Here is a 19,462-nt window from a genome sequence, read left to right on the forward strand (position 1 = left end):
AAAAAAAAAAAAAAAAAAAAAACAAAAAAGATGAATAAGAAACATCGATTGGCAGTTGAGAAAGAAGGAAACCTCTGAATCCATTGAACTCTCTGGAACTGAGATCTTGAAAGAACGATTGTGATCTTGAAATCTCCATTAAGTAGCTTGAATCAGTTTCCGGGGAGGGAAAACTAGAATGAAAAATGTTGAAGATGGGTGTTTCGCTTGAATCTGAAGAGATTTGATACCCAACTTGGCGCCAGTGGCTGTGTTCTAATGGCGGGAACTTCAATTTTACCTTCCATCGTTATTGGCGGAGGCGCCATTTTCATTAGTGTCACAAAATATGTCACAATTTAATTTATTTTTATTTTTATTATTATTTTTTTTGGTAGGTAAATGGTATTAATATTTAATAAATAATGAAAGTTTAGGAATATTTTTTTAATATAAAATTGATATTTTATATAAGTCAGTGGTTAAATATTTATATTACAAAGTGAAAATATAAAACTTGGGTAAATTATTTAAAATAAAATGGTAAAAACTTTTTAACTCATAGCTCGATTGACCAAACAATTACAATCTTATTTATTTACACAACTAAAATAAAATGATCGAGGTGTGTTAATTTTCAATTAATTAATTTAAAACAATAAATTTACAGATTTTTTAATTTACAGATTTATAGTGAATTTGACATAAGGAATAATATACGGTAAAATTCTGAAAACTATAGGCTAAAAAAAAAAAACAAATAAATTTAAAATATAATATTTTAAAAATTCGGGGACTAAATAATAACTGCCGGTACCGAAAAGGAATGTATCCGATATTTAAACAACACAGCCGCATCAACGGATGGTCATAGTCGGCGGCTTCCTTCCTGCAGGTCGTAGATTGATATTCTCTCTCGTCTGCAACCGCAACAATGGTGAATAAAGTTACGAGGAAGAAGCATTACAGGCCTCCGGTAAGTTCGAACTTGTTCATATCTGTATTTGATGATGATAATCTCTGTTTATTAAGGATTGTTGAGCTGTTTCCTGCGCGGGTAGTGTACTTTGTTCTTTATGCTTTCGGTCGTTTATCAGGGGCAGAAGAAGGAGGGTAATGCAGCGAGATATGTGACCAGGTCGCAGGCTGTGAAGCAGTTGCAAGTTAGTTTGCCAGTTTTTAGGTATTTCTTCCTGAATTTTTGCATGGTTATTGGTACCAGGAATGGGGCGTGTTTTTAAACGCATGATTCTTATTATTGATTTTGGCTTATCAGTGCTTGACTATGTAATCATAGATGATTCGAAGTAAATGGAATTTGTTTTTTAAGATTGAACATGCTTATCTTTGATTTGAAGTTATTGATATGAACAGGCGTTTGAAGATTTTGTAAATATTATATTGAATCCGGTTGGACTAGGATGGCATTGTTGTACCTTGATTGAATATAAACATTATTGAGACAATGGTTTCGGTTTTTATTATTATGACAGGAAGCTGTGCATTTTCAAGGGAATTTTTCCTCGAGAGCCGAAGAAGAAAGTTAAAGGAAATCACCACACTTACTACCACGTGAAGGACGTTGCTTTTCTTCATCACGAACCACTAGTGGAGAAATTTAGAGAGATCAGGGCATATGAAAAGAAGATAGATAAAGCTGATGCAAAAAAGAATAAGGAGCGTGCAAACTTTCTAAAAGTTCATAGGCCTACATATGTATTAGACAGAATAATAAGGGAGAGGTTCGTGCATTTTATTGGTCCTACTGAAAGAATTATATGGTCTGTTTTCGTTGCCCATAATGGATTATTTTCAATTGTTGTATGCTATGTTTGGCCTTCTAGGTACCCAAAATTCATCGATGCGCTTAGAGAATTGGACGACTGCCTCTCAATGGTGCACCTTTTGGCAGCATTACCGGCACAAGAGAGTGTAAAGGTCGAGGCAAAGCGGATTCATAAGTGTCGGAGGTTGGTCTTTACTGGCCACGATAAATTTTTATGAACTCTTAAATGTTGTCAACTTGTCTTGTATTATTGGCATGGTAACAAATTGACAACTTCAATAACCCATCATATATATATTTTTTTTATAACTCTTGCTAGGTTGAGTCATGAATGGCAAGCATTTATTTCTCGAACTCATAAATTACGAAAAGTCTTTATATCCGTGAAAGGCATTTACCATCAGGTATATCGTGATTTATATTATGATATCTAGTGTCATGTGAAGCATTTTACTTTCCAAGGGTATTTTCTTAATTTTGTTGGTTGTATAGGCTGAGGTAGAAGGCCAAAAGATTACCTGGCTTGCCCCTCATTCGTTGCGTCAGGCATTGACGGATGAAGACTTAACTGTTATTCTTAACTTCATGGAATTTTATGAGGTAACATTTTTGTCCCATGTTTTATTTTCAGCTATTCTACAGCAAGTTTTTGTTTCTTTTCACTGGTTGTCTTTCCAATGGAATGAATAGAGAGAAACTTTTGGAGAATTCATTGAGTTCATGATTTGTATACTATATTTTTAAGGTTGGCATGATTCAGATTATTCACATAAACGGTTATCTCTCTCTCTCTCTCTCTAATGAACTATGCTTGCAGCGAGGGGAACAAAAAATAAGAGAACCAAGGAACATGATTGATATAAAAAATCAACTATATTCATTAGTTAGTTTTCTAGTGGGTGTGTGGTATGTTTCAAGGTGAGGTAAGTCTGTTAGTTGCAATGTTGAAGTGTTAAAAGAAGAAAGCGTGAGGGGACTTGGGACATAACAAGAAGGTCTTTGGAATAGTTGAGGAGAGAATTAAGCACCTTGATGCATAGTAAATACTCCTTTTCCCCTCCTTTCAACTATAATATTATCTGTTTTCAAACAGAGCATGTGAAAAGTGCCTGAGATAACAAAAAAGTGCGTGTTACAAGTAGTTCCTAAGTATGAATGATTGAGAAAAGTAATATCCTTGAATGCATACATTCCATACAGCATCCAATATTCCTAATATTGAAGACTCCTGTTCCACTCTAGTCAACGGTCTACATGATAGATAAAGAACTCTTGCGTTCCATTTGGTTATTGTATTGGCACAATCATTTTGCCATTGGAGATGAATCAACAACTGGAGTGTTTTATTTGTTTAGGACTCTTAATTCTTCTGTTCTAATATGGTAAAGGGGAGAAGAGTGCAATGCTCGTGTATCATGTTAACGTTTACCCATTTGCTATGCTTACCTTTTTGTTTTGAAATTGACTGGCTCACTCCTTGTAATTATTATGGCTGTAGACTTTTCTAGGCTTTGTGAACTTTCACTTATATCACTCGATTAATTTGAAGTATCCACCGATTCTCGACCCTAAATTGGAGGCTTTGGCAGCAGGTGATTCTAATGTTTATTACAAAAGTCTATTATTTTAGATTGCTTTAATCAACTTAGATCTTACTGTTTCTTTGTTTCCTCGTTTTTTACTTTTGTGAATCTACAGATCTTTATGCTTTGTCAAGATACTTCGATGCCAACTCTAGAACTTCTCTATTGGGTCCTCAGACTTCTGGTTCTTTTGGATCTGGAGAAATAGATGCTGAACAAAAGTCTGAACTTAGACTTGCGCAGCTTCAACTTCAACTTCCCTTAGACGAGCCAACTGCATTGATGCATCTTTTTGAAGATGCAGCTTGTAAGGATGAGGATGAGGATGAGGATACTAGGGAGTGTAAGAAACTTTTTAAGAACATGAAGTTCTTTTTAAGCCGTGAGGTGAGATTATTTTCCATTTTACAATACAGTGTTTATGCTGTGTGCATTGCTACTGAAAATAGAGATGCTTTTTGAGATGGAATTCTGTAAGAAGATTGCATGCAGTAAATCCAAAATTAAACCTAAGATAAATTCCAAAACGTCAGAAACTGAGATTTTCTGTGTGGAGGGAAGAAATCATATATGTGAGGGTGTGATTCTACTAGATAGTTCTCTTCCCATCTTGTATGTAAACTTTAGGACATCAAATTTCATCTAACAACAATTTTAGGGGACAGTTTTGGAAGTTGATTTACTTATGTGAGTTCTTCACATAAGTGAACTAGTAAACGTTTGCTTAGTTGTTTTATGTCTCTATTACCATGGTTATTGGATTTTAGCTGTCTCAACGATCCTCCATTCTTTCTTCTGAAATCATATTGGTCTGCCTTTTTGTGTTGGAATTGAAACTGGATCTTATGATTTACTCTGTGGATGTTCTCCCAACTTCCATGTCAGGTTCCTAGAGAATCACTGCTTTTCGTTATCCCTGCTTTTGGTGGCATGGTTTCTTGGGAAGGAGATGGAGCACCATTTAAGGAATCCGACGAAACCATTACTCATCAGGTTTTCCAATAATTAAGACAAATTGGTGTGGCTTATATATGATGATATTATAATACATGGCTTCCTACAACATATTTTAATCCCTTCCTGATCCTTTCTAAATGCAGATTGTTGACAGGCCAACGCAGTCTCACAAGTTCCTCTCTAGAGACTATGTTCAGCCCCAATGGGTCTTTGATTGTGTGAATACACGAATCATCTTGCCAACTGACGTTTATTCGGTGGGAAGGTACTTCCATGTTTTAAAATCTGCAATTAGATTTCTTTCTTGCATGCATTATAGACTATCCAAATTTCTTTGAGCGATGTATTCAGACTTCGGATGCTCTTTTATAGAACGTAGTTCTACATATCAGAAGTTTGAACCAACAATTTTCAGAACGAAAAAAAGCCCTGTTTTGTTGTTTTCAGGTTGCATTTGTTGTTTATTTAAGTAAAGTTATGTATATGAATCATTGTAACTTTTTATAAAGTCTACTACCTCTATCTGCTTTAGCACATACTTCATAATACAAATTAGTTTTTATAGTTGGTTTTACTTTTATTATTTCTACCTTCGAACTTACATATCAATTTGCTAGGGTTCCTCCTCCGCATCTTTCACCTTTTGTTGACAATGAGGCAGAAGGATACGTTCCTGATTATGCCAAGACCCTTAACCAGTTGAGGGCTGCTGCAAAAAGCGAAGTCTTGCCATTGCCGGGAGTAGGCAAAGAAAATTTGGATGATCCTCAGAATTTGTTGGCTGAAGGTGTCACAGATCGAGCTGAGGCTATCATCGCTGTTGAGAAGAGACAAAAGGTATACCTTTGATGCATAGTACAGGTCGAATGAACGCGGCAGCTCAGTCCAACCGTTGCTTAAACGCTAGAATATGCTCTTATTGTGGTATTGTATTTCCTAATGCAGATGATGGCTCTTGAGAAACAGTATCACGATGAGTTAAAATTGGAGATTCAAGGACGACAATATCCTTCAGCTATTTCAAAAGTTGATAAGCGGTCGTCTGGTGAGGAGAGTGAGGGTGACGAGGATTCCAACCTCCCTGATTATAAACAAATTGCAGAAGATAATTCTAACCTGTCACTGGTTCTGATGTCAAAAAACAAGAGAGGCATTTATAAAGCTGCGCAGGTAATTTACTTGATTTGTTGATCTATTTGTGGTAGTGATTGAAGTTTTCCTTATGGTCTAGTAATAAACATGTTGAACACAACTCACTGTGGGAAACACTCGCTCTCTTTATTAAGACCAATCGAGAAGAGAATACAAGACACTCTGTAGAATACTTCTGCTTTTTATTGTTTTTAGATTTCTTAGATGAATAACCTAGGTAGGGTGGGGGTATTTATACTAAGAGTAAACAATCTATATTTAACCAATCTAAATCTAGACCTAACCGATTTGAATCTAGACCTAACAAATTGAATCTTTCTCCTAAAATATCTACATCTCTTTCTCCTAAAATCTCTACTAAAATAAATATACTGGGCTCGTACAATTAGGCTTGACTCTATTGGGCTAGTACAATTATTGGGCTTGACTCTATTGGGCTAGTGATGATATTTCAACACTCCCCCTCAGCACTAGTCCTCATTCGCTGCATCATGTTGAGCTGACAGCGAAAGCTCTCATGTTTGCTAGTATTCAACCCTTTTGTAAACAAGTCTGCCACTTGGTCATCTGTCTTGATCTGCTGCATCTCAATTTCTTCCTTTAGGACCTTCTCTCTAATGAAATGGTAGTGCACCTCCACATGCTTTGTTCTAGCATGAAACACTGGATTTTCTGCAAGGCGAATCGCAGATTGGTTGTCGCAAAGAAGTGATATTGGATAGTCAATTTTCTGGTGCAAATCTTCCATCAAGAGTTTTAGCCATGTACTTTCCTGGGCTGCTCCAGCCGCTGCTCTATACTCTGCTTCTGTAGTTGATAATGATACTGTTGGTTGTCTCTTGCTACACCAAGAAATTGTTCCCGAACCAAACTTGAACACATACCCAGTGGTTGACCTCCGAGTATCGTGGTCTCCTGCATAGTCAGCATCACAGTATCCAACTAGCTTGCAGTCTTTGCTTCTTTTGTACAAAAGACCATAGTCGATTGTACCTTTGATATATCTCAAGATCCGTCGAGCTGCATCCAGATGAGGCTTCTTTGGACTTTGCATGTATCGACTCATAACCCCAACTGCATACGAGATATCAGGTCGAGTTAAAGTTAGGTAGATAAGACTACCTACTAGTTGTCGGTACGTTGTTTCATCGTTCAACTCTTTGCCTTCATGTGCACAAATCTTGGCATTTATCTCCATCGGTGTTGAAACTTGCTTGCACTCTAACATGTTGAACTTCTGAAGCATGTCTCTGGTATACTTTTGTTGGCAGAGAAACAGTCCTTCATCTGTGCGATCAACTTCTAGGCCTAAGAAGTGTTTAAGCTCTCCTAGCTCTTTCATCTGAAAGCGTATTGATAAATTTTCTCTTGTTTGATAAATTTCTCTTTCATCGTCCCCGGTGATAATCAAATCGTCCACGTAGACCAACACAATTGTCAAATTTCCTTCTCTTTCTTTGATGAATAGGCTTGAGTCTGCATGCGCAACTGAATAACCACTTTGGGTAAGAAATTCAGCAATCTTACCATACCAAGCTCTCGGTGCTTGTTTCAGTCCATAAAGAGCTTTTCTAAGCTTGCATACATAATTAGGATTAGCTGCACTCTCAAATCCCTTTGGTTGGTTCATATAAATCTCCCTGTCTAGCTCTCCGTGCAAGAAGGCATTCTTCACATCCATTTGCCACAGTTTCCAATCTTTACTTGCTGCGAGTGCTAGCAGAACTCGTACGGTAGTAATCTTTGCCACTGGACTGAATGTTTCATCATAATCTAGTCCATATTGTTGAGAAAATCCTCGAGCCACGAGTCGAGCCTTGTATCTCTCGATTGATCCATCCGGTCGACGCTTTATTTTATAGACCCACTTGCAAGAGACGGGTTTGATATCTCCTAGTCTTGGCACTAGTTCCCAAGTTTGATTATGCTCCAAGGCTATAATTTCTTCCTCCATCGCTTTCTGCCAAACCGAGTTTTGTGATGCTTCTTCATATGTCTCTGGTTCGTAAACTCTATCTTCTACAATAGCTGCATTTGCATACTTAGGATTTGGCCTTCGGATTCTATTTGATCGCCTAAGTTGTTGATGTGTTGTTTCATTTTTATCAGATTCGCTTGATTGAGTCACCTCCTGCTTGTCAATATCAATGTCGCTTGGACTTTCAGATGCATCGAAATTTGATTGAATTTGTGTAGTTTGCTCCCCCAGCTTCTGTTGTAGAATTTCTTCAATGTTTGAATCTGATAAGACTTTCTTCTCCGAGGACCACCATGTAGATGCTTCATCAAAAACTACATCTCTTGATGTATAGTATTTTCCACTTGTTGGATCACAGCACCTCCATCCTTTTCTTTGATTGTCGTATCCAACAAATACACACTTGACTGCTTTCTTGTCAAACTTGCTACGTAGATGGTCAGGCACAAATACATAGCAAACACAGCCAAATACTCGGAAGTAACTAATTGTAGGTTTCATATCCCATAGTATCTCAAATGGTGAGACGAACCCTAGCTTTGGTTGAGGAAGCTTGTTGATCACATGGGCAGCAGTTCGCATAGCTTCAGCCCAAAATCTTCCTGGAACGTTCTTTGCGTGTAACATGCTTCGACAGGTTTCTGCAAGGTGTCGATTCTTTCTTTCTGCTACACCATTTTGTTGTGGCGTGTTGGCACATGTAAATTGACGTCGTATCCCACACTCGTGTAAATATTGATCGAACTCATCTGACGTGTATTCTCCGCCATTGTCTGAACGTAGACAACGAATCTTCGCTCCTACTTCTCCTTCGACCATCATCTTGAATTCTTGAAACTTTGAGAACGTGTCAGACTTTTCTTTCATAAAGAAAATCCACACATATCTTGAGTAGTCGTCAATAAATGTCACCATATACCGCATTCCGCTGATCGATGCTTGTTTGACTGGGCCGAACAAATCAGAGTGAACTAACTCTAATGGTTTCTTTGCTTTGAAACTTGACTCTTTGTATGGTAATTGATGAGCTTTACCATACTGACATCCAGCGCAGACAACGTCTGTTTTGACTTCCAGTTGTGGTAGACCTTTGAGCATAGATTTCTCCATAATCAGCTTCAACTTATGGTAGCTAATATGTCCCAATCTTGCATGCCATAGATCTGTCGTCTCATTCTTTCGGGTCTTGTCAACATAGGCAGACTCTGCAGATAGAACGTAGACAGACTCCACTCTTCGTCCTTCTATCGTCGGCTTTCCTATTATCTTAACATCTTGATAAACTTTTACATCTTCTGGCCCAAACAAGACATAGCTTCCTGATGTTGTTAGTTGTGACACTGACAACAAGTTCTTCTTTATACCCGGTACATGATAAACATTATGTAGCGACACTGTATCAGACTTATTGCCAGGCATGATTGTCGTATTGCCGATTTGAGCAATTGATAACTGTGTGTTATTTGCTGTACGTACCATACGACTTCCTTTGTACTCTTTCTTGTCTTGCAATTTTCTCTGATCGCCAGTCATGTGATTTGAACATCCTGAATCAACGATCCAGTCATTCTCATAGTTGATATGGTCTTCCATTGTCGCCATGAGTGCTAGCTCGTCTTCTTCTATGGGACATAGTACCTCTGCATCCCATTCATCTTCTATCTTCTTTTTGGATATTGCCACATTGTTTTCAATGGTCTTTTTCCTGGACCAACAATCTCTAGACATATGGCCCTTTTTCCCGCAGTTATAGCAAATACCACCAAATCTCGTTCTTTGAAAACTCTTGTTGTCGTTCTTCTGAGCTCTCTCAGGTTGTGCAATCCCTTGGTGGCTTCTTCTTTTGTCACCATTGTATCCACGTCTGGTAGACGGCCTATTATTGCTCTGACTTTCACTCGTGTAGAGTGCTTCTTCACCCTTCAACGTGAAGCCTCCCATTTGTTTAGCCATGGCTTCTTGGCTGGCTAACAAATTTTCGAACTCTACCAGTGATGGTTGAGTGGGCCATCCTTGTACAGCAGCAATGAAGCTTCGATATTCTGGTCGCAATCCGTGGATTATAATCCTCTTCATTCGAGATTCTACAATGGCGGACTTTGGGTCTAGTTCAGTAATCTCCCGACAGATCGATTTGACCTTGTGGAAGTACTGAGCAATCGTCATATCACGTTGTGAAATTGACAACAACTCATTCTCCAGAAGTTGTAGTCTCGTATCATTCTTCTTTGAGAACAACATCACGAATGTGTCCCATGCTTCTTTCGGTGTCTTGTCATCCCAAATATGTTCTAACATCTCTTCTCCGATGGTGGTCTTCAAGGCAAACATTGCTTTGCCTGCTTTGATTCTCCATTTGCGCAAGGCGTCGTTAGAATCCTCCTCTGGCGGCGTAGTTTCACACCCGCCAACGATCTCCCAAAGATCCTGTCCTTGTAAATAGGACATCATGCATGTTGCCCACGTGTTGTAGTTGTTGTTGTTGAGTTTCTTAATTCCTCCAACGATTTGGAAATCACTCATCGTGTTGGCCATACCTCAGTAATACCAAACAAGTTCTTTTGACACAAGACTTGCAGAGTCACAGACTTCTCACGACACAAAAGAAACTCACTCACCACTAATCTCAAGAAATCGTTTCTGATGTGGAAGATCAGGCAGAGCTGCAACCACAGAGCATACTAAGGATTCCAAGAGATCAGATAACCTACACTAACCTCGCTCTGATACCAAATGTTGAACACAACTCACTGTGGGAAACACTCGCTCTCTTTATTAAGACCAATCGAGAAGAGAATACAAGACACTCTGTAGAATACTTCTGCTTTTTATTGTTTTTAGATTTCTTAGATGAATAACCTAGGTAGGGTGGGGGTATTTATACTAAGAGTAAACAATCTATATTTAACCAATCTAAATCTAGACCTAACCGATTTGAATCTAGACCTAACAAATTGAATCTTTCTCCTAAAATATCTACATCTCTTTCTCCTAAAATCTCTACTAAAATAAATATACTGGGCTCGTACAATTAGGCTTGACTCTATTGGGCTAGTACAATTATTGGGCTTGACTCTATTGGGCTAATTTACTTGATTTGTTGATCTATTTGTGGTAGTGATTGAAGTTTTCCTTATGGTCTAGTAATAAACATACACCCACTGTGCGTTCGTTCTGACCTCACAAATTCTAGTTTCTATACTTCACTTCTTTTGCCCTTTATTCTTGGTAAAAGTTTTTTTTTGAAAGCTTGCATTAAAATCAGGTTTAAATTCCATTGGTCCCTCATTTTTTAGAACTTGTTCAATTTTTGATATCTGAACTTTGAAACGGCATATTTTGGTTTTGATCCTTAAACTTTCAAAAATCTTAGTTGGTCCTTAGAACTTTAAATGGTATAATTTAGTCCTTAAAATTTTAAAAATAATTATTTTGATTCTTAATTAAGTTTTTTGTTTTTAAGAATTTAATGACATAGTTTTAAGTACTTTTGAGTATTTGTATTAATTATATTAACATGATTTCAAGCCATCTAGACAAACATTTAAAGTTGAAGGACCAAAATGCAACGAATTTAAAAGTCGGGGTCAAAATAGTTACTTTGAACTAGTTTAGATGCTGGATTCTTAAAGTATTAAATATTTGTAGCTATGTTTAATTATTTATTCTCAATTCAAAAACTTTTTTTTTTGGTTTGGTTTGGTTTGGTTTGGTAGGGTAAGCACATATTATTTAACTACTCTCATTTCTCAACCATGTCAATATAAATATATATGCTTTCCCTTCCTTTTTTTTTGGGGTTAGAAACATGCTTTTGTATTATTCTGTCGTGACTGAGAAATCTCTCTTATTATCAGCTTGGTAAAAAAAGGAACCAGGATCGTATTAAACTTCTAAAGGAAAGAAAGAGTAAGCTTGGAGAATCTCGCTAATCGCAGTAAGTCAAATACAACCACAATTTTGTCCTTAATCATTTGCAGTATTATTTTTGGATGTGCCAGTTGAGTTAGTTTGCTGGAAGCATGTTTTGTTTGTCATTTTATAAAACTATTACCAATTATTTACTTGTTCTATAGCTATAACTCTTTTATCAACATTTGTATCTGCCACTAGTAGAAGTCGACAAATAGGCTATAAGTTTAGTTCGGTCCAAATATATTAATCAAGAAGTTGACTTCCCAATTGTTGGGACTTGTTTTAAGACGTGTTTGAAGAACACAAAATATATAACAAACTCTATGATTCTTTCAATTTTGTATTTGATAGGTCCATGAAGTATAGTTGATAGGTCCCCTTATTAAGATGTGTGAAAATCATAAAAGAGATCTTAGGGTGTGCTTGTCAATTTCTTTAATATATATATATATATATATATATATATATATATATATATTTAAATATTTTATAAGTAATTATTGTGTGGGTTTAGTATGGATACTTTTACTTCGTCGTTCCATCTCTAATCGAAAACTTATAAAAATTATACATGAATTTTAGGGTTTATTTAAAAAAGTTATAATGTTGTAGTTTGCCTTTTACGTATGTTTCAAAATTACATTTGGTGTATAAATTATTCTGATATTTTAGATGGAAATAAATATGTGAATACCTAATATGGAAATTTGGATTGCTATATTATTTTAGGTTGTAGTTTTGTCATTATATTGCAACATTGAAATAATAATAATAATGTGAGTGTAATATTATCCATAGTCGAACAATTCAATAAATTTCTAATAAATTTCTTCCAAACTAAGACATGTTTTTAATTGCTATTTATTACTTTTACTAAACAAAAATTTTAATTTTCCCATCAACAAAATTTATTTATTTATTTATTTCGAGTGGCATGCCATATGTCAACATATTGATAAAATAACATATGTATCATATTCCTTTATCAAGTGACTTAATTATTTGTTTAGTTAAATAACACGTGACATTAATATTCAAGTTTCTTAATTTTTTTTTGTCGAAAAAATGTATACGCTATAATTAGTTGAAGTCTCAAAACCTCTAAATTTATATCTATACATAAACTTGTTATCCATTTTTTTAAAAACCAATTCAATATTTGTCGTGCTTTTTTCATCAAATTTTCGCGTGTCTTGAAATCGGTTTATAACATGTTCGTGTAGACATTCAAAGTAATGTCAAATATAAATTTAAAAAAGAATTGAAATCGTAAGAAAAAATGAGGCAAATCTAGAAGCTTAACAATTAAGACAGTTTTTTTTTTTTTTTTTTTTTTTTTAATAGCAAAATACCACAAATGAAAAAGGTTATACTAAAATAGGATTTAAGCAATTTTTGGAGTTACGTCGGAAAAGTAGCCAAAAGTAGTTTACAAGGTTCGGCCAGCTGGCGAGTGACAACCAATAATATTACGCCACGTTTCCCACTAGGTCCAGTCGTTGTTTTTTCGGTTTCCAAATGCAAAAATCACAAAGGCTTTTACTAGGGTTTTATTCTCTTTCTTCAAGAATCTTCTCAGCTCTGCCCGTGCACAGTTATTGAAGTTCGAGCTCAGTTTTCAGTCTCAATCACCATTTCAAGCTTCGAAGCTTGCCATTTTTGTTGCTACAATTTCTTCTTCTGAGTTTTGTTGTAAACTTCATGATTATTGTTACACTGTGTTCAGCTGGAGATGTCGAATTTCGCTCCTGCGCTGCTTGTTCTTCTCTTGATGATCGGTGGAAGCTACGGAGCGACTGCTCATTTCGTCTCTGGTCCGCACATTGCGGACGTGAATATACTATTGCCTCCCAAGATGACTAATCCAGTAGAGTATAGGCTGCAAGGGAGTGATGGTTGCTTCAAATGGTAAATCTTAATTTTCGAGTCATTTTTCTAACTGATGTTTTAGATTACGTAAATGATGAATTTTGAAAGAGAGTGGACCGAATGGTAGAGAAGTTGAAATCTGAACTTTGGAACTTCTGTATCAGTAATGGAGCTCAGTTGGTGATTAGTCTAATTGATTACATGCTGTAATATCACGCTTAGTATAGAAATGGGGCCTGCCCTGCCAGTGAAAGCTCTTTTGGTTATTTCTACCCAGTGTGCGGCGGGGAGCTAAATAAATTTCCTCAGAGATAGGGAATCAATGGCTGTATCGAACCATCAAACTAATGCTTGAACTTATCGTTATATGGCTCATTGTCAGTGACTCAGTATTGAGCGATTCTCTTTCTTAGTATTAATTTGAATTTTAAATTTAGTATCGACTATCAAGTGATTTGTAGTTACTATTTGGAAAGGTCAAAACATTTTAGAATGATAGCATTTCAAGAACAAGTAGATAGGCTTACCATCCCCTAGATCTCAAGAAATCATATAGCAAATTGATAATAGTTACTTGCCGCTGTTTTAAAATGTTTCTGTTTAACCAGACATTTTAGGGGAGTGATCTCATTGTAATTGTTGTCTTCTTTGGTCACTGCTAATTTATTTATTGCTCTTACAATAATTTGTAGGTCTTGGGATCATCATGATATTCTTAATGTTCTACCAGAATACAATGTAAGTAGTCACTGCTCGACAAGTGCTCTGCTGAGATCTATTGCTCCTTACAGTGGTCGCAAGGAGACCGCTGTTTATGCTGCTGATGTACAAACTGGAATTGTAATTCGCTGCAAAGTTTTTATCGACAAATTTTCAAGAATCCAAATATTTCACAATTCTATCAAACTTGACTTGGATGGGCTTGCTACTCTCCGAGTCCGTGCCTTTGACGGTGAAGGTAGATTTAGTATTCATAACCATGCCTTTAAAAGTGTATCATTATGCAATCTTTCATCTCTCTTGTTGTGTCATGTATTGATTACATAATGTGGAAATGACGAAAAGAAGAGTACATGATATGCAAATGTATGAAAAAATACCAGGGACATTGTCCACGAAGTCGCAGTGAAATCCCGGAAAAGGAAATTTTAGATCAGTAATGGAACGTAGTTTGTTCATTGTATAATAATCTTATTGTAGGAGACCCAATGTAACTTTTAGAATCCATTCTAAATATTAGTACTGCATGCGTGGATGGCTGCAAAATGTGATGGAACTTCAGTTTGCATCCATGTTTGTGGAACTGGCAGCTGCTTTTGCTTGTCTTTACATTATTTTCATTTCATAGGATCCTTGGAAGGAAATTGCATCTTCAAGGTATGTTCAGCTTTTAACTATGGCTGGAAAGGGAAAGGGAAAGGGAAAGCTAGATTTTTCTTAAACCTTATTACGATAGCTAAATTTGAATTTCACCTGATGAATATAAATTTGTGTTTATTATAATATTAACCAACTTTGACTATTTTTTAACTCTTAACTTACAATGCTTTCTCTTGATTTAAATACTCCCCTTATTTCCACGATTGTAGTCTTTCTTCACTTATTGTTCAATCGAAATGTATTTTGTAATTCCTATGGCACTTAGTTTGCCCTCTTATGTTATTTCATCTCATCAATGAAATTAAGGAACTGATGTTTCTCATTTTAAAAAACTGAGATCTCTAATTTGTGCCCCATTTTGGTCACTGTTCTGAAAGCGCAAAAATGCATGTGCGTAGGTACTCATTTTGCCCGGATGCGGGTGATGTGATTTGTCTTTGTTGAATGCATGCTTCTCAGTAAGTAAGCATCTTTTCTAAGAGCAAAAACGAGAGTTGAGCTAAATAAGGAAAAGCAAACTTAAGCCATTGGTTCATCTCCTTCGTTCAACCCTCTCATCCAGAGTTCTCTCTCTCTCTCTCTCCATTAGTTGCGGAGGAACATGAAAATGAGAATAAAGAGAAAAAATGAGGAGGGTTTTAACTTATAAGTCAGTAAAGAAAGTGGGGACGGAACCTATTCTGTGAGGCCGAGTTTTAATTTTTAGGTTGAGTAATGTGGTTTTGTAGACCATTTTGTTGTTGAAAAGCTCATTAAGCTTGACCTTTGTTTTTCCTTTAATAGGAAATTCTTTATTTTCATTGTCTCGTGCTTCATGGTGGCTCTTAATGTTATGTGTGTGTATGTGTATAGATTGTGTGCTTCACATTTTCATTTCACCCCTCACCTCCGAGACTGATTCTATTGTGCTTCAGCGCACTTCACACTTATCACTGATCTTCTAAATCAGTTCCCCAGCTTCTCTGGATTTCACGTATTTAAGAAATTTGCATATATTTCTGTACCTTATTTCATTAGCTTTAATTTGGATGAGAGTTTGAATTGTTTCTCCATTAATTTTGCAGAAAATGTGTTTTCGTCATTAGTGGGCTTACAATTTATGTGGCATTTGATTCCTGAAACTGAAGGATCCTCGCATCACCTAACTCATCTCCCCTTGAAGGATTCTCCTCTTAGTGATTGTGGTGGGTTATGTGGAGACTTGAATATTCAAATAAAACTGGAAGATAGCGTATGTATGCTGCTGATGTTAAGAATTCCACTATTGACACAGACCTAGTCCAAGCAAACCTAAATTTTATATTTTATAATATTTCTATTTCTTTCTTTATAATGCAGGGCGTATTTTCTGATCTATTTGTTGTAAGAGGAATTGAAATTGGCCATGAAATTGTTTCTGTGCATTTGCTCGAACCAGATGTTAACCACATGGCCGATAAGATTGTTCTGACTGTGGCAGAGGCAATGTCACTTGATCCTCCCTCACCTGTTTTTGTCCTCGTAGGTGCTACTGTTCGTTACAGTCTTAAAGTTATTCGTGCCAACATACCCCAAGGTTTTCTCTTCAACTCATTCTAATTGTAGTTATCTAGTGTTGTACTAGTTACTACATAAAATTATTGACTCTGGTGTTCCTGCATGTTGATAAATATATTTTTTTAATAAGGAACCACCTCTCGTTTGTAAAAATGATAGGAAGATATATAGGGGTGTTCTCCACAAAGAAAAAGAAAAGGACAAATCAATGGGAACTAAACAAAACTTGTAAATATGAAACCTAAGTCATGGACATTCAGTTGTTCTGTTGTATGTTTCATGACTGTCATTGAATTTTTTTGTTGATTTTTATTTTTTTGCATATGCAGTGGTAACATTACCATCTCCACACTACCGATGGTCTTCTTCAAACTCTTCCATAGCTCATGTTGCTTCTGACCTGGGTTTGACAAGCGCTCTAAGATTTGGTGTTACAGCTGTAACTGTTGAAGACACTAGGGTTGTTGGGCACATTCAAATGTCATCATTAAATGTTGTCATGCCAGAATCTTTACATTTGTACATTACTCCTTTGCCTATCGTCGACGAACCTGTTGAAGGAATAGAAAGATCTGTATCTCTTGCCAATTGGTATATTGTTTCTGGTCGTCAATATCTCATTCAATTGAAGGTTTTCTCACGTGGACCTGATGCACAAGAAATATACATTACAGAGGTAACCTTTGTATCCTACAAATATTGGCATTTGAGAATAGATATTCAACATTGAAATATGGTTTTACTTCTAAAAATCTCTATTCTGACTATCTCACATATTTTCTTTGGTGTGTAACCTGGAACAAAATTTCAAGATAATGCTAATATGGCATGCTTGGCTTTCGGAGTCCTAATTGTTTACCTTTTGGGAGGGTTCCGTTAAAGGAATCATAAAGTATTTCATGAATAAAATAAAAGAGCAGAAGTTTGGGAGGTCATCCAATGGAAGGCACGCTCATGGTGTTCTTTATATGTCATCGCTTTATTTTCTGTTTTTGGAAATCTTTTTTTGTCGATGAAATCTTCTCTATTTCCTATCCAAAGAAACAAGTGTAAACAAGTTTAATGCAAATATGTCAACTTTCAACTGCTTCCACCTTAAGCTTGCTCTACACTGATATTGTTATTTGGAGTTGAATGATAACTCCAGTAACTGTTTGCTCTACTCTGATTTGGGTGCCAAGTTGTATGTGACTTTAAAGCAGTATAACCATATTTCTCTGCCATAAAGCTAATGCATACATGTCTTCCAAATTAAGAGAGTGAAAAAGTAAAGCTATAAATAATTATTCGTTGAAAAAACATTTGTTTCTGGCTTAATGCATGAGAATCTCAAATATAATTTTAGGTGGTGCTGTTGCCGCTAATTACTTTCTATATGCTTGCATTTTAATCTTAGCTGTTTGAGACAGTACACGGTACTATTACAGCTAGTCACATTTGTTTGCGGCTTAGAAACACTCAGGGATTTAGACGATACTGTTGCAGCTGATTACACCCAACATGCATGCTTTATATATATATATATATTATTTCCTTTTTGCTGGCCTCTCTTTGCTTTCATCTTCTTCTTGTAAGTTGGTTTCTATAGAGAGAAAAAAAAAAAAAAAAAATTCAATAAAGTCGATGTTAACTTTTGGCATTCTACTCTGATTTCTATACACTTTCTGCTTTATAAATTTTATTTTCTCTGAATTGTGGACTTTCTCTTGCGGCTGGGAGAATTTACTGTGAAGTGAAATTGACTTTTACGAATAGCTTTTTTTCTACTTGTGGATTTTCCTCCTGCTTAATATATTTGGCTCAAACTTTCTTCTATCTTCAGCTCATAATTTCTTTCCCACAAATGCAGAGTGATGATGTTCAGTTATATGATAACCAATCCCAGTTCTTGAGAACTTACCTTTTGATCAATGATCTTGTACCTAAACGCAAATGGCATACTTCAAGAATTTTGCAAGCTATTTCAAAAGGACAAGGAATGTTGACTGCTTCACTGGCTTACTATGGTAGTGATTATGAAACTAAGGAGGTAACAGTCGATAGTCAAATCATATAAATTTTGTTCTTCTCCACAACTTCTTGGATTTTACTTATACCTGAATCTTGTAAACTTCTGTTATAACAATTGCTATGGTATCCTTTCCCATTCTATTTTGTGAGTATGGGGGTGGGCATCTCGATTATTGTGGCCATAATTCACATTGCTCAGATTAGTTATTCTTTTTCGGCCTTCTAGTTGAAAATTTATTCCTTTTTTGATCGTTTTCATCCAATTTAGGTTCTCAAGATTGTGCAAGAAGTTGTCATATGTGAACGTGTAAGATTCAGCTTCGACAACAGAAATGGAGTATCAAGAAGCATCTTCTTACCTTGGACCCCTTCTGTTTATCAGGAGGTGTTACTTGAAGCTACTGGTGGTCTGTAGCATTTTAGCTGCTTAGTCTTTAAATCACTCTGGCTAACTCACTTATATCTTTTAATTCTCCAACATAGGTTGTGCTAAGACATTAAGTGACTACAAATGGTTTTCGTCGGACATAAGTGTTGTCACTGTATCTGCTTCTGGAATTGTTCAGGCCAAGAAGTTCGGTAAAGCAACTGTTAAAGTGCTGTCTATTTTTGACTCGTCAAATTTTGATGAGGTAAGATTTAAGAATTATTAGTAATATTCTGTTTAGTTGTTTTGAATGAACTCTCGTCTGTAGTTACTTTAACTTCCATCTGCATATTTCTTAAATTTTACGTTTTCTTCCACTCTTTTAATTCGTATTATTGTTTGTTATATACTTATATTTGTCTTTTTTTTTTTTTTTTTTTTTTTTTTTTTTTTTTTATAATTTTATTTATTTAGTTTGAAGAAACAAATATTTTGATAAGTGAAAAGTACAGAAGAGGAAGGGGACAACAACACTTGAAGTCAAGGAAATCTTACAAATACTATTCCAATTCATTAATTAAAAAACAATTATAAATACAGAAGGTATTGGAGGGAGTACTAAGAGGAGGCCATAAACTTAGGGGCTGTTAGGAAAACTGTTTCAAAAACTTCTCTTTGGTTCCTGTGCTATTTTTTATTTTTGCGATAAAGTTTCTAATAAAAATTAATATTATGTTTTACTTTATTTTTATTTTTATAATTTTATAAGAAACATCAATGGCTGTTGAATTGCAAAAACTAACAACCTCAGGGCCAGGTAGAGAGAGAACCCCCTTCCAAAAAGAGCCAAAGAAACCCCTTCCAATCAAGCATTATCACAAGGAGGCTATGATTACAATTTTTTTTTTTTTTTTTTTTTTTTTTTTTTTTTTTTTTTTTTTTTTTTTTTT

The 19,462-nt window shown here is 35.8% G+C and overlaps 3 protein-coding genes across 4 annotated transcripts in view; 2 read left to right on the forward strand and 1 right to left on the reverse strand.

Moving 5' to 3' along the window:
* Positions 1–265, reverse strand: part of LOC111482417 (denticleless protein homolog A-like) — a 5,539-nt gene extending 5,274 nt beyond the window's left edge. Inside the window, exon 1 of the mRNA XM_023128181.1 lies at positions 73–265. Within this exon, the coding sequence (XP_022983949.1) occupies positions 73–139 (67 nt within the window). The 5' untranslated portion in view covers positions 140–265. The remainder of the gene's footprint in view (positions 1–72) is intronic.
* Positions 266–834: 569 nt separating this feature from the next.
* Positions 835–11,450, forward strand: LOC111482185 (pescadillo homolog). Its single transcript, XM_023127862.1, has 13 exons — positions 835–955; positions 1,077–1,162; positions 1,473–1,721; positions 1,824–1,949; positions 2,085–2,169; positions 2,258–2,365; positions 3,264–3,357; positions 3,464–3,735; positions 4,234–4,341; positions 4,449–4,570; positions 4,923–5,142; positions 5,251–5,475; positions 11,293–11,450. Exons 1-13 carry the CDS (start codon positions 914–916, stop codon positions 11,365–11,367), a joined length of 1,812 nt encoding a protein of 603 aa, XP_022983630.1. The 5' UTR covers positions 835–913; the 3' UTR covers positions 11,368–11,450.
* A 1,453-nt stretch (positions 11,451–12,903) lies between these two features.
* LOC111481382 (nuclear pore complex protein GP210) overlaps positions 12,904–19,462 on the forward strand; it is a 29,635-nt gene continuing 23,076 nt past the window's right edge. The window contains exons 1-8 of one of the 2 annotated variants that reach the window (XM_023126765.1): positions 12,904–13,258; positions 13,912–14,177; positions 15,664–15,830; positions 15,938–16,154; positions 16,465–16,811; positions 17,985–18,164; positions 18,414–18,552; positions 18,629–18,777. In XM_023126765.1, the coding sequence (XP_022982533.1) occupies positions 13,083–13,258; positions 13,912–14,177; positions 15,664–15,830; positions 15,938–16,154; positions 16,465–16,811; positions 17,985–18,164; positions 18,414–18,552; positions 18,629–18,777 (1,641 nt within the window). In that variant the 5' untranslated portion in view covers positions 12,904–13,082. Of the gene's footprint in view, positions 13,259–13,911; positions 14,178–15,663; positions 15,831–15,937; positions 16,155–16,464; positions 16,812–17,984; positions 18,165–18,413; positions 18,553–18,628; positions 18,778–19,462 lie in introns of those variants that run through there. The other variant, XM_023126766.1, reaches the window with a different exon arrangement.

The sequence above is a fragment of the Cucurbita maxima genome, unplaced genomic scaffold (assembly GCF_002738345.1).
Source record: "Cucurbita maxima cultivar Rimu unplaced genomic scaffold, Cmax_1.0 Cma_Scf00007, whole genome shotgun sequence".
NCBI classification, from domain to species: Eukaryota; Viridiplantae; Streptophyta; class Magnoliopsida; order Cucurbitales; family Cucurbitaceae; genus Cucurbita; species Cucurbita maxima.